This window comes from Gopherus evgoodei, chromosome 10, assembly GCF_007399415.2.
Source record: "Gopherus evgoodei ecotype Sinaloan lineage chromosome 10, rGopEvg1_v1.p, whole genome shotgun sequence".
Taxonomy (NCBI): domain Eukaryota; kingdom Metazoa; phylum Chordata; order Testudines; family Testudinidae; genus Gopherus; species Gopherus evgoodei.
In genome coordinates, this window is record NC_044331.1 from 20,624,761 (window position 1) to 20,640,523 (window position 15,763).

At 41.5% G+C, this 15,763-nt stretch overlaps 1 protein-coding gene across 2 annotated transcripts in view; it reads right to left on the reverse strand.

Moving 5' to 3' along the window:
• GALK2 (galactokinase 2) overlaps nucleotides 1-15,763 on the reverse strand; it is a 75,534-nt gene that overhangs the window by 55,678 nt on the left and 4,093 nt on the right. The window contains exons 2-4 of one of the 2 annotated variants that reach the window (XM_030577360.1): nucleotides 13,989-14,077; nucleotides 9,472-9,595; nucleotides 1,953-2,043 (exon numbers count right to left, since the gene is read on the reverse strand). In XM_030577360.1, coding sequence (XP_030433220.1) covers nucleotides 1,953-2,043; nucleotides 9,472-9,595; nucleotides 13,989-14,077 — 304 coding nt within the window. The remainder of the gene's footprint in view (nucleotides 1-1,952; nucleotides 2,044-9,471; nucleotides 9,596-13,988; nucleotides 14,078-15,763) is intronic. The other variant, XM_030577359.1, reaches the window with a different exon arrangement.

A 15,763-nucleotide genomic window follows, 5' to 3' on the forward strand; every position in this document is an offset into this window, starting at 1 on the left:
GCTATCTTACTATTTATATTTAAAGCAAAGGGATAACTTCAGAGATTTTCCTCTGACTCAAAATGTGATAGTGTGCGTGTGCACACACACAAGATTAATATCATATATAAACTTTTATTGTTCTTACATTTTTAAGCATTTTAGTTCTCTTCTTACTTAACAATTTTTATATAATCTCTAGCCCACTTTGGTTCAAAATAAACAACATATTGTACCAACCAAAATATCACCCACATAAATTGTATGAATACATATACGTTATTGTGCCAATGCAGATTTACATAACTGTCACAATGACCTGAGAAATGTTAATATTTCTCAGAAAAAAGCTCCCATCTTTTCGTACAAAAAGTATCTATGACTGTTCCTGAAATAAAGCCAACTGTAGGCAATACGGGCAGAGTTCATGCAGCACATAAGAAAACAGATCTTGTTGCATGTGTCTCTTCATTGCTACAAATTATCTAAAAATTCCCTTTCCAGAAATACAAGCAAATTATTAATGAAATGCTATTGCTGCCAATGTCCTTTCATGCAGAACATCAGACAAGCTTGTTTAAAAAACCATTTGAGTGATATATTTAACCAGAAACTCATCCACGGGGTCGTCTTCAATCTGAATCAGACTTGCAAACTTATCACGCAATGTTTAAATAAAAAACTTACTCCAATTTCAGAAATGAAAATGGACTTTGCCAAGTTCTGCAATAGTTCTATCCCAAAAGGATAACATGTTCAATTTCATATAAACAGATTATCCCCTTGGACCCTCTTAGTATTTGCATTTGAATGTTTCTTAAGAGTCTGTAGCATTTATGCTTATTTTCTACCAGTGTTAGAATATACAAACCTGCTTTGCATATTAATTTAAAAAATTGTTTTTAAGCTATAACTCTCAAAAGCAGACCCCAAAATATGTAGGACCACTTAAGTCTTGTTTCTCTAAGCCATTTTACTGTAAAGAAAACTATCATAAATTGCCAAAGCAAATATAAATGGATTTTTTACTTGTGGAGCAATTTGGAGATTGAAAATATTCACATCAGGGCAAACAGGAGTCACTGATTGGGGCTTGAAACATATAGGGCAGTGACTTAGGAATTTTAGATCATAAAGAGAACAATGACTTTCAAAGGTACTTAGCTCTTAACAGAGTTATGAGCTTTTGAAAATCCCACCCCAAAGACATGCACTGAAAAGCCTGCACAGCTAATCGTTTGCAGCAGATCATTGCAACTGAAACTGTTTTTTAAAACTAATTTATTTTGCTTGCTTTATCAATTTTTTGTTGTTGTTGTTTTGTTTTGGGGAGGGGTTTGTATTTCCTTGTGCCTAGCGTGTGCAATAGGACCAGTCAATTTCACTATTTGGTTCTCATGCACTGGGGCGGTGGGGAGGAAGGGTCTGTATGTCTTTCCAATACTCCTAGGAATTATTTACATTTTAAAATAGTCTTCACTTGGGGGACAGGGAGGAGGGAAGAAATTATTATGTTAGGTTCCATATTTCCAAACCCTACAGCCCCCTTTTAAAAATAAACCTTAAGCATGTGGTTCTGTTCAGCAATGTGTCTAACTTTAAAATAGAAAAATGTAAACTGAAATAGTCAATGAGTCTGATCATGATCCCACAAAATAAATCCACTGTTCAATATAATAATGTATATAATAAATCTAATGTGGGTTTTATATCCTGCAAATATTTTCAAACGTGCAAAACAAAAATATTTTACAAATTTTAATATAAATATAAAAAAGTACTTTAGTTAACAGGATACAAAAGACAACTACAAATTATGGTGAAAATTAAGTTGTATGAGTAAATAATGCCCTATTAAATAATATATTTTATAAATGAGTGTAATAGGACATTATATAATATACACCCACATTATATTTTAATCTTAAAAGGTAGCCCATATAATACATATGTGTTAAATGAATTTGGTTTACCTGAACTCCTTTCAATCCACATAGGAAGTAGTTGTGCCACACAGGTTTGGTTTTGTTAATGTGAATGTTCTTCATACTAGTACTGAAGTCCCTGCAAAAACAGATATAACACAGTCTATAAAAATGTCAGTACGTTTAGTTCCGTGGCTTATTGCTGCCATCTGCTGATGAAACAGCAACATTTACATTTTGCCCGGGACATATTTTTTATACAATACATATTATGTCCTTTTCCTCTGGCTCCTCTTCCACCTTATTCAAGAACTGTACAAAAAAGCTGTTTAATAGAAACATTGCTAATACATCAAAACTGGCCCCAAAACTAGGCTTTGTAAAAACAAAACTATGAAACTGAACACCAAAAATGTTTTCATGCCTTTTAAAACATTCCCATGGATGCAGCTGTTTAAAATAAACAAATTACCTGCAAAGTTTGCATCCCAAATATTGCAACGTTGTGCTATAACCAGAAAAGGAAACTGACTAGTGTATTTTCTGGCAATGCTGAGAAAAATGAAATAAGGGGATTGGTTTTGTTTTTGAAAAACATCTACCATACGCTAAATATCAAAACACAAATGCAATTTTATTTCTTTCTTTTTAATATTCCAAGTTATCAGTGACAGAATAGGTGTGAACGTTTGTATTTTTTTAATATATAACTTATAACAAAAAAGATACCTCTGTATAGAGTGACCAGCTGTCCCGTTTTTAAAGGAACAGTCCCATATTTAAGCCCTCCTGCAGGTGTCCCAACTTTTTCTTAAAAACAGACACTTTGTGCCGTATTTTCTGTCTCTCTCCCCGCACTTTTCCCTCATCAGTACTGGTGGGTCCTGCTGCAGGCTGGATCCCTGCTTGCCAGCCGCCCACCCACCAGCAGTGAATGGGGGAATCCGGTGGCCAACGATGGAGGTATGTGTGCAAGGCTGGTGGCAAGGTGAAGATGCAGCACGCAGGGCCAACTGCAACCCCCTGCTGGTCCGTCAGTGCAGCCCCTGCTGCATGCGGGCTCTTGGCATGGCCCCACCCCCCCTCCCATTTCTGGCTGGCATTGGCTGCACGCTGCGAGCAGTAGTGGCTGGTGAGTACAGGCAGGCGTCAGGCAGTGACCGGTTATGTGTCTTTTCTGCTGCCCATCCATCAGCCCTTTACATGCCCCCTCTCTTGCTGTCCCCTCCCTGATTTACCTCTTTGCCCCCTCTTCCCCCCAAGCTCTGCCGCTACCAGTGCTCTGCGGAGAACCAGCCCCTGGTCGGAGCGCTCAGCTCACCAACAGCCTGGCCAGCAGGCTCCTTCTTTCCTCCACTGCCTCTGACTGGGCCAGTCCAAGACTCTCCGGCTCAGGGCACTGGCCAGGAGGAGCTGAGCCCCGCGTGTGCCAAAGCCCCACGCAGCACTAGGATGACCAGATGAGAGGGAGAAAACATCAGCAGAGCGGGGAAAAAAAAGGCGAGTGCTGCCGGCTGAGCGAAATAGGGGACAAATTGCATCCCGACCAAAGATCGGTCGGGATGTGGGACAAACACCTAAATATTGGGATGCTTCTGATTTTATCGGGATGTCTGGTCACCCTACGCAGCACTGGCATGGGGAAGCCTCTCCTCCTCTCAGCTAAACTCTTTCCCAGCCTGTTCAAGCCCCAAACCTGCAGGCTCCACAGCAGCCCACGGGACAGGTGCTTAGAACCCTTTTTACCCCCCACCCTTCCCCACCCTGGGTCCTGTCTCCAGGGGGCGTGAGGATGCTCCATCCCCTAAGCACCTTCCCTGGTGCACAATGCATCCTTAGGGCTTAATTCCTTCCTGCCTGTGCTGTAGTGGGGTGTGGGAGAGAGGAGACAGGACAGGAGGCAGCAGGGTTATGTTGGTGGCCAGCAGCAGCCTGGAGGTGTTAACTGCCTTTCAACAGTGTGCGGGCAGGAAGGGACAAGCTGCTTCCAGCCACAGGGAGGGAGGCTGGGGACAAAGAAGAAGAGATGAGCTCTGTAAAGATATGGGCTAGCTCATTCCTCACCTGCCCCGCCCAACCCCTGTGGCTGGAAGCATCTCCCATCCCTGACCTTCCGCAAAGTGCCAAAAGGCTGCTGCTGGTGTGAACCCTGGCACAGCACCCTACCTATGTGTATTAAGATTTTCATTATTTAAATAGTTCCAAGTGGATTATAACCAAGGCCCTCAGCAAAATGAAGCTAAATGTTGCAACAGACCCTGAACTCTGCAGCAGTTTCATATCTGTTAATAAATGAAAGGTTTTTAATGAACTAAATATGAATATGAAACACAAAATCAATACAGAGACCCTGAATTATATATTTCAATATTAAATTCAATTTAGTTACACTGCTCCCCTCACTTTCAGTTTTCAATGTGCTGCAGATTTTTGTGTGTACAATGCCTAATGGCATCACCAAAGATGTGACAGGGAAGGTGGAGATTTTGGGGCACAGTTAGAGTATGTCTATACCCCAGCTGGGAGTGAGCCTATGTGACTCATGCTAGATAGGCTTGTGCTAGTCGCACTTGAGCCTGTATGCTCAAAATAGCAATATGGATACTGTGACTCAGACTGAAGCATGGGCACTCAAGCCTAGGGGACTGGATTGGCTTGAGAGCCCAAGCCACAACACTCATACCGCTATTTTTAGCACATTAGCTCAAGTCTCACTCCAAGATGCAGTGTAGACGTACCATTGGGGTGTTGGAAAATGAGGAGGTGTGGAAGGCAATACAGGATTAGCTGAACAATTCTGCTACTTATACTGTCTAAGGACTCAGGAAGAAGACACTATATCGATTTAAACGCAGCTCACATTTTCAAGTTTGCCTTCATAACCGTAAGGGCTAGAAGTACAATTTTCTTAAAAGAGGAAAATTTTGTTTCAGAACCATAATTCTGTGGCAAGTGGATAAAACAAATTCCATAGCAAATTCTGCAGCTACAGAAACATGGAATACACAGATCTTGGATTATATTCCTGTATTTTGCTAAATTAGATAAAAATTAAAGCAGCATAATGGAAATAACTTGGTCAAAAGTCTCTATTGAATCAATTTAAAATTAATCAGTAGTGCAGAAGGGGCTTGACACAGGTGCACTACTCCAATTAACACTGCTAGAAGTTAGGTGTCTGCATCAAGAGTGAAAATGGCACCATGTAGTGTATAAAATAAAGTGTAGTCTGTACTGGCAGGACTATAAAACATGCATCCAAAGGGTCCAATGCTCCCTTGTGAGGAGTGAGTCTCAACTCATAGGTTCCTCTTCATTCTTCTATTAGAACAAAGGTGGGTTTTGCACTCTCCATGCTGGAACAGGTGCCCCTTATACTGCAGACCCCTTTGTATCCTCTGCACCATGTCTTTAATCTCACCTTTCCCAAGTCATTTCTTTAAACCATCCCTTGTGTCTCTTGGCCTGCACTGCTTCCAGCAGCCCCCATTGGCCTGGAGCAGTGAACCACGGCCAGTGGGAGCCACGATCGGCCGAACCAGCGGATGCGGCAGGTAAACAAACCAGCCCGGCCCGCCAGGGGCCTTCCCTACACAAGCGGCATCCCAAGTTTGGGAAACACTGCCACAGAGGAACACCATTATTGGTATAAAACACCTTTATATTAATATAACGACAAAGGGGAGGTTGTACCACTTTAACTAGACCCGTACAGTTAAAGCCGCACAGCTTCTTTGTGTCTCCTGGCTGGCATGAAACAGTGGCAGGAGCTCTGCTCCCTCTTTGAAGAGTCTATTCCCAGCAATGGCACCAGATTTTCAGAGTCTTTGCTAGCATTGTACTTGGTCACTGCATTTCTAGTCTGGAAAGTATGACCTAGTTCTAATCAAGGTTACAGTTTCAGCTCTCATACACAGAATTCACTAACTTTATTTTTTCATTTGTGTCTTCAGGTCCAACATTAATTGAATTCAATCTTTACAGCATTTTGGAAAGGTTAACATTAAAAGGAACAACATAGCATGCCACATGATGTACAATCTGCTATGATTTCAAGCTCAACTATACACAACAGTACCATTTAACGGGCCCTTGTGAGAAAGGCAACATTAAAATATTTGTAGACAGTTAGCATCAAGATGGGGAGGGTGGTTAGTTAGGGTGGTACAGAGGGTTTAAGTAGAAGCAATGAGATGAGATTAAGATAGAGGAAATTCAGGCTGGATATCAGAAAAATATTCAAGTTTGAGATCTATCAGATTGTGGAATAGTCTCTTAGAGGAAGAGGTGAAAGCCCCATCACTCATGACTTTTGAACACACAGAAAAAGCTAAGCTATCTGAACAACAGAAGAGAAAATGTTTATCTGGAGTGATAAGAAACATGCCATTGCTGGGTTCATTTAAATTTGTTTTCTGGATAAGCCCCCCAAAAAACAGAGATGACAATCAGTGTGTCTAAGTTGTTGTTGTCTGTCATGGGAAGTAGATTTTAAGTCCATTTATCTCCAAAATAAACATCTATCATATTTTTTTGGTACCTTTCATTCTTAATATGACAAAGCAAAACGGTAAAAATTATGTGGTTACATTTCCTGGCTGTTGAGATAAAGGAAAATTATGACGTCTTAGAGTGCACAATGCTAATTTTTGAAACCTCCTCAAACGGGAAATACAAGAGAAGTTGGCTTTTTTTATTTGCTAAGTGTCACAGAGGCATAAGTCCTTGCCAAGCTTGATACAATATAGTTTAAATAAAAAGGGGGAAGCCTATTTGTAAAATGAACAATGACGCTACAAAGATTTGACGTTTTAAAGCTACTCTGAAAATTACATCAATACTGAAACCATTTCTTAGGACTCTTTTGAGCAATTTGATCCTTGTTTTAGCTGCAGTGGTTTTTGCATTTCTGTAGTTTACCAGTTACAGAGCTAAACTCTTATTTAGAGGATACTCAGTCTGAGCCTGAAACTGCAAGGTACTGAGGGTCTCTAAGAAGTTGATCGGCTTCCTAAACACTCATTGAAGTCTATGATACCTTGCAGGAGTAGAACCACTATTCTTTTCTCTATTCTCTTGCTACTGGCTTTGTCATAGCTGGGGAAATTGAAGGACACCTGGTTCACATAAACAGTGCATTAGAATACCGTCCCCCCACAATGATTCAGGTGCAGGTAAGAACCTCTGCAGTCAAGGAGGAGGAAGCAGAATTTCCCCCTCATTGGTAAAGTGAAGCTTATGAGTTTTATTTGCAGGTCACCTTTAAAACTCAAACTTAAGGAAGCACAGTATACTGGAAAGTGAAGTCCATGTATATAAATAGAAGGACTGACAAGTCTACACAGCATTTTGGAGAAAGTGAGAGTGAGTCTCTCAGATGGGGTTAACAGACTTGGGAGACTCCCTCCTGTTTGCTCCAAAATGCAGCCCAAGCTCCAGTCCAAGCCACAAGTTCAAAACAGTGTCTATAGGGCTATTTTTAGAGCAGTAGCATGAGCCCTGCCAGACCATGTCTGTTGACATCGGCTGAGCAGCTCGCTCCCACTTGCTCCAAAATGCTGTGTAGACATACTCAGTGTGGACAAAAGCGTTACAATGAACGCTCAGTAGGTTTGTCATGGCACACTCAAATCGGCCAGCTTATTGACACATACTTCTGCCCTTGCCACATGCACAGCTAAGGCACCTTACTCATGCACACACTGTCCAATATATTTGACCTAGCAATTTCACTAGCAATTTTTCTGTTTATGACATGGATTGATCAAATCATTCTTTATCTCTCTTTAATCCATGATGATACTGTCAGAGAATGCTTGGGAAAATTAACCTCTGCTGCAAAGTTAGACTCCAGAATTCATATATCTGTATATAAAGTACAGAGGAGCTTGCTCATGCAGTGAGAAATGTCCATGTGGTTGAGGGTTTTTTTTTGTTTGTTTGTTTTTCTTAAATGCTATTTAAATCTTGTTTCTTCTGGACAATTTGGCTCTCTGCAGCAGGATTTCATCACCTTGTCTACTGAAGCTTCAGTCTGTTATCTGAAGTTTAGGAACCCTTTACTAATGACTCTTTGATTTCCTGAATACAAGGCTTTCCTACTGTGCCATGAGATAGATACGTAGCTGATGGCTATTATCCTGTAGTATTTCCCCAATTCCTTTGAAGTTTGGTCAAGATAGTCTCTATCCTCATATTCTTTACTATGGTGGCATTAGACTAGTGAAACCTCAAAAGGTTTCACAGTTTTTGAACAGTCCTTTGGTCCAACTGATATCAAAGGACACCTTGTCAGCAGAGAAGCTTTTACGATCTGAAAAGGTAACTCTTTGCAACTTGTTCTGTTATCACTTTCCTAAAAGTGTAAATGAACTCTCCAGGGTGAAACAGGTTTGAAACATTGTGAAACATTTCAGCAGTCTGTAAAGTCAAGGTTGAGCTAAGAAAGGCTAACTCTATGGAGACTTGTGGTTATCCCTCATTAGCAAAGGGCACATGCCTTTCATTCAGCATATGCATAAACTCTAGCTCTGTGATAGATCGGTAAAAAAGACACAGCAGCTCAAAGGCAATTGTTGATAGCAAAATGCTCAAAAGTGTTGAAAGATATATTCCTTTTTGCTTTTAACCAGGAGGGCCACAGTGAAGCGGAGATGCTGTCTGTTGTATGCAGAAAGCTCTCCTAAGCCAAAACCATGAGAGTTCAAATAGAAGCCAAAAGAGCTACAAAAATATATTGATTGTGCATGGTATTTTAATTCAAGAACTATAATTCTAGGTTTAGTTTCAATTGTACTTGTTTTAATAAGGGGCTATTTAAGTTCTTATTTGCTGTGCCAAGCCCTGGCTCAAAGACCAGTCTAGTCAAAGTGCTTAAATTTTCTGTCACTGCTTCATTCAGCACCTATCAAAACAGCTTTTCCCCTGCAAATATAACATGGCCCTAGAAGTCATGTAGCATCCGAATGTAAGGAGAGTGGTAATCAACTTAAACAACAGGCCCATTTTAATTCTGGAATCCCTCCCTCTCAACAGTCAGACCTGCAATGAAAAGGTTTCTGAATTTTGTAGGCCAAAGCAGCCTTCTGAGAGACGTGTTGTGCTGGGGAAACCTGAACAGAGAGGTGGAGGAGAGAAGTAGTAAACCTCACCCTCTCAGACAGTATATATAGTGTAAATAGAACCAGGGACATTCCATCTGATTAGATTTTGTACCACTGAGAAAACTGTTGTTGTAGTATTTATAGAAATTCACACACACCTTTGCTATACCATTTTATATAATTAATCTCTAAGTATATCATCGCATGCCGTGAGCCTGTCAGATTGAACCAGTGTCTGGAAGGGAATATTTCAAGCAGCACCTGGTTTCTAAAGGAAGTATTGTTGGTGCTTCAGTAGGTGGCACTCTGCCGTTTGAGGATTTGTCTGCATATAGATGCTGCACTTCGGAAGACACTTACATAGGTGTAAACTTGGCTTTTATAACTTTATCTTGCAACTGTGGTGCAATTAGATGATGAGTGCATTATAAATTAGTAAAAGAAATATATTAATTAATACTTACAAGTACAAAGGGTTTGTATTGGCTAGTTGGACAACTTCAGTGTTTACAGGTTCAACAGCTATAAGTATGTCTTGCTCTATAGCCATAGGGAGCACAGCATATCCACAGTAGTCTATATGTTCTCCTAGAAAACAACAACATAGCAACAGAAAATTAACAGCATTTTGGAATAATCCTTGTTTAAGAACACTTTACTAGATGCCCCAAAAGCCCACAATTGAGGACGAAGGCCATATGGGTTTAAAAAAATGACCTAGATTACAAGAAAAGTGAAGAAAGTGATAAAAAACAATAATGAAACCTATAACTAAAGCAAGTTGTTAGTCATGAATAAAAATCAGAAGCTAAGAATTGTAGATAACAGATAAGGGAAGCAAAGGAACACCCAGAGAAATCTGGGGCTAGCAGAGTTAAGGACAATAAGGAGTCTTTAAGTATACTGGGGACAAAAAGAATCCTGACAATAGTATTGGTCCATTACTAGATGGCAATGATAGAATTATTAATAATAATGCAGAAAAGGGAGAAGTGTTCAATAAATATTTCTGTTCTGCATTTAGGAAAATAACAGATAATATAGTATCCTCACAGGATGATAAAATTATTTTCATTCCACTAGTATCTCAGGAGGCTGTTAAGCAGCAGCTACTAAAGTTAGACATTTTAAAATCATTAAAATCCAGATAACTTGCATCCAAGAATTGTAAAAGAGCTGGCTCAGGAGCTCACTGAACCATTAATGTTGATTTTCAGTAAGTCTTAGAACACTGGGGAAGTTCCAGAAGACTGGAAGAAAGCTAATGTTGTGCCAATATTATAAGCATGTCAGTCTGACATTGATCCTGGGCAAGATAACGGAGTGGCTGATACAGGACTCAGTTAATAAAGAATTAAAGGAGAGTAATATAAATAATGCCAATCAACATGGGTTTACGGAAAATAGATCCTGTCAAACTAAACTGGTATCTTTTTTTGATGAGATTACAAGTTTGTTTGATAAAGACAATATAATAGACTTTTGTAAGATGTTTTACTTGTACTACATGACATTTCGATGGAAACAAAAGTAGAATGATATAAATGGTTTAAAATTTGGCTAAATGATAGATCTCAAAATATAATTGTCTACGGAGAATCATCATCAAGTAGGTGTATTTCTAGTGGGGCTTTCAGTAATCTGTTCTTGGCCTGTGCCATTTGACATTTTTACCAGTGACCAGGAAGAAAACATAAAATCATCACTGATAAAGTTTGAAAATGATACAAAAATTGAGGGAGTGGTAAATAATGAAAAGGACAGGTCACTAATACAGAGTGATCTGGATGGCTTGACAAACTTGGCACAAGCAAACAATATGTGTTTTAATTCAGCAAAACATAAATGTGTACATCTAGAAACAAAGAATGTATGCCATCCTTATAGGATGCGAGAAGCAGTAACTCTGAAAAAAATTGAGGGTCATGGCAGATAATCTTTTGAACATGAGCTCCCAGTGTGATGCTGTGGCCAAAAGGACTAATGCAATCTTGGGATGCATAAACAGGGGAATCTCAAGTCAGAGTAGAGAGGTTATTTTACTTCTGGCACTGGTGCAACTACTGCTGAAACACTGTGTCCAGCTCTGATGTCCACAATTCAAGCAGGATGTTCATCAACTGGAGAGGGTTAAGAGAATAGCCATGAGAACGCTTAAAGGATTAGAGAACCAGACTTATAATGATAGACTCAAGGTACTCAGTCTATTTAGCTGAACAAAGAGAAGGTTAAGGGGTGACTTGTTTACATGGGGAACAAACATTTAATAATGAGCTCTTCAATCTAGCAGAGAGAAAGGTATAACATGATCCAATTGCTGAAATTGAAGCTAGACGCATTTGGATTGGAAATAAGGTGAACATTTTTAACAGTAATTAACCACTGGAATAATTTACCAAGGGTCATGGTGAATTCTCTATCACCGGCAATATTGAAATCAAGATTGGATTTTTTTTAAAAGCTATAATTAAGGAATTATTTTAGGGAAGTTCTATGGCTTGTATAATAAAGAAGTTCAGACTAGATGATCACAAAGGCCCCTTCAGGCTTTGGAATTTATGACTCAGCAGCAAAAGAAGAAACATCCTTGATTCTAATGGCTAGTGTAGGAGTGCAGAATTGCTTCATGTCCTAGACCAGGGTTTCTCAAACAGGGGTCGACGCTTGTGTAGGGAAAGCCCCTGGTGGGCCGGGCTGGTGTGTTTACCTGCCCTGTCCGCAGGTCCGGCCAATCGCAGCTCCAACTGGCCATGGATCGCTGCTCCGGGCCAATGGGAGCTGCTGGAAGCGGCAGGGGCCAAAGGACTTACTGGCCTCCACTTCCAGCTGCACCCATTGATCCGGAGCAGCAATCCGCAGCCAGTGGGAGTCACGATTGGCCGGACATACGGATGAGGCAGGTAGACACACTGGTCCGGCCTGGCCCGCCAGGGACTTTCCCTACACAAGCGGCGACCCCTGTTCAAGAAACCCTGTCCTAGACAATTTCTGCCAATCATTTCTGAATATACACTTTACAGCTCTTATTGTTAAAATCCCAACTAATAGACTGTTCTGCACTTCTTAAATTTTATACTAATGCACCAAAGCTTTACATTTCTATAATGGTTTTCTGTAACCTTCATTTATTTTTAAATCTTTATGTTCTTTAACAAAACTACACGGTGATAGATGGACTGTTATCTGGCAGTTAAGAGCAGGAAGACTATTTGTGCTTGATATGTAACTGGTAAAATTGGCAAGACAAGCAAGTTAAAATATTTCCATTTCACCTGTGGTTAGCATACCACAAAGATAAATGCAATACATAATTCCCCTTCCCATGACAACTTCTGCCTTATCTGAATGATTCATCACTCATGGCATAAGGCTTATGCAGGAATTCATTTTTCAGACCATATCTGGAGTTTTCTCAGGAAAATACTAATATTTAAATCATCATTAATACAATTGTTCATAACATACAAAATAAAGAAAATGGACATAGCAAGTACCTTCTCTCTTAGGAATAATTTTCAGGCAACATCTGTTCTCCACTTCTATTATATTACATGACAGATGTGCATAGAACATCAAGGTGTAAATTTTAATTGACTGCACAGCAGGCTAATTAATGTTTGTAAATGTGTACATGATGCGTGTACAACCCCCACAGTGGGCCCAAAGGGGTTAAAGGATTATACTGGCCCCACATAGCCCTGTCCCTCCAGACCTGCAAAGCATGCTCCAGCTGGAGAGGAAGCTTAAAAAGGAGCAATGCAACTCAGTCAGTGAGAGGCTGGGGAGGAAGAATCTGAAGGCTCCTGGACAAAGGTGCTGAAATAGCCTCCCTATGGGGAATAACGGCCCGCTGAGTCCAGTTGGGACTGAAGGTTTAGTTGTCTTTTCTTTTGTTATGTTATATTGGCACGTTGGAGGAGAGACAGATGGTAGGAGGTGACCCAGAGAGGGTAACTGAGGGCACTCCATGGTGCTGGACACTGTTGAATCTCATAGGGCTCTGCGTGGGAGCCAGTGCAGTGTGAAGGCCCAAGGTCTCCTACCCTGCTGCAGGTGAGGCATAAGCCACATTCCACTCTCACACCCCCTGATAAGAAAAGGGCAAGGACACTGCAACCTGAGGGGAAGCTAAACCCACCCTCAGGCAAGGAACTGGACAGAAGGGCCTTCGTACTTAGAGGCGATACTGGGTGCACTATTCGCTAGATCACCTGGCCCTCTGAGAGCTCTATTGCACTGTATTTGCCATGATCTACAGCAAAAACCCTTTTACTGAGAAAGGTGCCTGACTGCCTTATTATACAGCGAACTGAACTCCAGACAGGGCATGATCATAAAATAAAAATGGGTGTCTCCAGAATGAAGCCACATTTTAAAAAATAGGTATGAAATATTTACTCTCCAGACCAACCTACTATTCTAATCTCTATGGGCTCAACTGTGTGGAATTTGTATAGAATAAGGGAGGGAAAACTATGGCAGCTCTCATCAAAATGTAGTACTCTGTGCCAGGATGCATCACCATGTCTGAAGATTTGAACTGTGGTGGTGAGAAAAGATGTGGGTCAATTTCATGATACCATCTTACAAATTTCAACTGCATCCCAGACCTGCCTGAGACTGAGCTGCAGAAACCATGGTAGGGAAATGAGCCCTAAACCTGACCAGGAAAGACATTTTTAGAAACTGATTCAGAAAAGCATTTATGTCCTTAAGTCCATCCCTATTCAAGATGGCACTTAAAATATAAAATTAAGCATGTCATTAATAAAGATGCTGTCCTGAAATTGTGACCTTAATGTGAACTACAGGTTGTAATAATATGCAGTCAAAAGCTGATGAAGTAATATTTTCTCCTTCCCATTTATGACTTCATGTCAAGCACAGGCACCCCTTGACCAAAAATTAAAAGAACACAGTCAGTTAGGTTGTATGTTTGGAACTTGCCATAAATTTAAAGAAAATAATATTCTCCTTTTACCTATTAAGTTGACTCGCCCTGGTGCACGAGCATAAAACTTGGGAGCCGATCCAAATTTAGAAATAAATATCTTCTTCAGCTTCAGCAATCTGAAAGGCAGGTTGGAATCCTTTAGAAGAAATACATTGGAAAACGCAGGAAATCCATGCACCCCTGGGGCCCGGAAGAAGCTAGTGCCTGTGAAATTGGCTGTTCATGATCACATTACCCTCCTTCTGCCAGCACTGCACATCCCCACCAACTCGGGATGTCAAAGGCAGCAACAGATGATGTAAGCAACTACACTGACCTAAGTACTCCACCTCTTGCGGACGTGGAGTAGTTATTAGATCGGTGTAGCAGGTGCATTAAGTCATCAGGAGGACATTATAGTCAGGAGCGGCACCAGAGTTTCTGGTGCCCTAGGCAGAATTGGGGGGGCAGCTTCAGGTTCCGCTCCCATCACATCGCCGAAGAAGGACCCTCTGCCGAAATGCCGCAGGCGACAGTGGCAGTCATTGAGCTACTCAATTGCCTGCCGCTGTTTTCCACGGCACATCGGCAGAAGGTCCTTCTTCGGTGGCGTGACGGGAGTGGAACCGGAAGCTCCCGTGCGCCCAGGACCAGCGCTAGGGGTTTTAGTGCCCTAGGCGCACGGCAATTTCACCGCCCCGCGCCCTGGTCCCGCGGCTCCAGTGGAGCAGCTGCAGTTGTGCCTGCGGAGGGTCCGCTGGTCCGCGGCTCCGGTGGAGCTGCCACAGTGGTGCCTGCAGGAGGTCCATCGGAGCCGCGGGAGCAGCCGACCGTCCGCAGGCACGACTGCGGCAGCTCCACCGGAGCCGCCTGCCGCCCCCTCCGGCAAAATGCTGCCCACCAATAATCCTGGCGCCCTAGGTGATTGCCTAGGCCGCTTAAATGGAAGCACTGGCCCTGCGTGCGCCCTGTGGGGAGCGCACAAAATGCCGTCCCCCGAATCCTGGCACCCTAGGCAACCGCCTAGGGTCGCCTAATGGAAGCGCCAGCCCTGATTATAGTGTAGACACTTATGCAACTGTCTTACGTTGACCTCTCTAGTGTAGACCACGCCTAAGTCCAGCTTGCCTGGGTGGCAAGATAGACTGGAATGCTGAAAGGGACTGTCTGTGACTCCATGTTAAGACTGTTATAATGTTTCAGGAGTTCACACTTGTTATTGGGTTGGTGAAATCTAATTATGGAACATGCAACCAGTTTGGGATCTCTTCCCTGCTTCTTGACAGTCTGTCCTGAGGTTGGCACTCACGGTCATGAACCACTCCAGACAGTGTGATAATTCCTACATTTTCAAAAGCAACATCAATGTTTGGACACCCAACTTAAAAATCCCTAAAAGGGAGGTGATTTTCAGAAGCTAGGTGCCCTGCCTTTCTGAAAATCAGGGCACTTTAATGTGTCTTAAATTTGTCAAAAACTAAAATATCCAGAATCAGTAGCAAGTTTTGAAAATTTAGGCATTGGTCTCCCAGCAACTTTTAGAAAGAAGTTATTGTGGCATAGAGAAGATCAGACATTAGGAAAATGGTAGAAAGAAAGGAAAGTTACTATTTCATAGAAATATTGGATTAAATAATACTTTGCACTTCTATAGCACCTTCCATCTGAGCATTTCCAAGTATTTTACAATTTTTTAATTAAATCTCCCAACACCTATGTGAGGTAAGTATATTTATTCCCATTTTACAGGTGAGAAAACTGAGCCAAAGAGATGTTAAGCAGCTTGCCCATGGTCACCAAACAAGTGAGTGGCAGGAACTGAA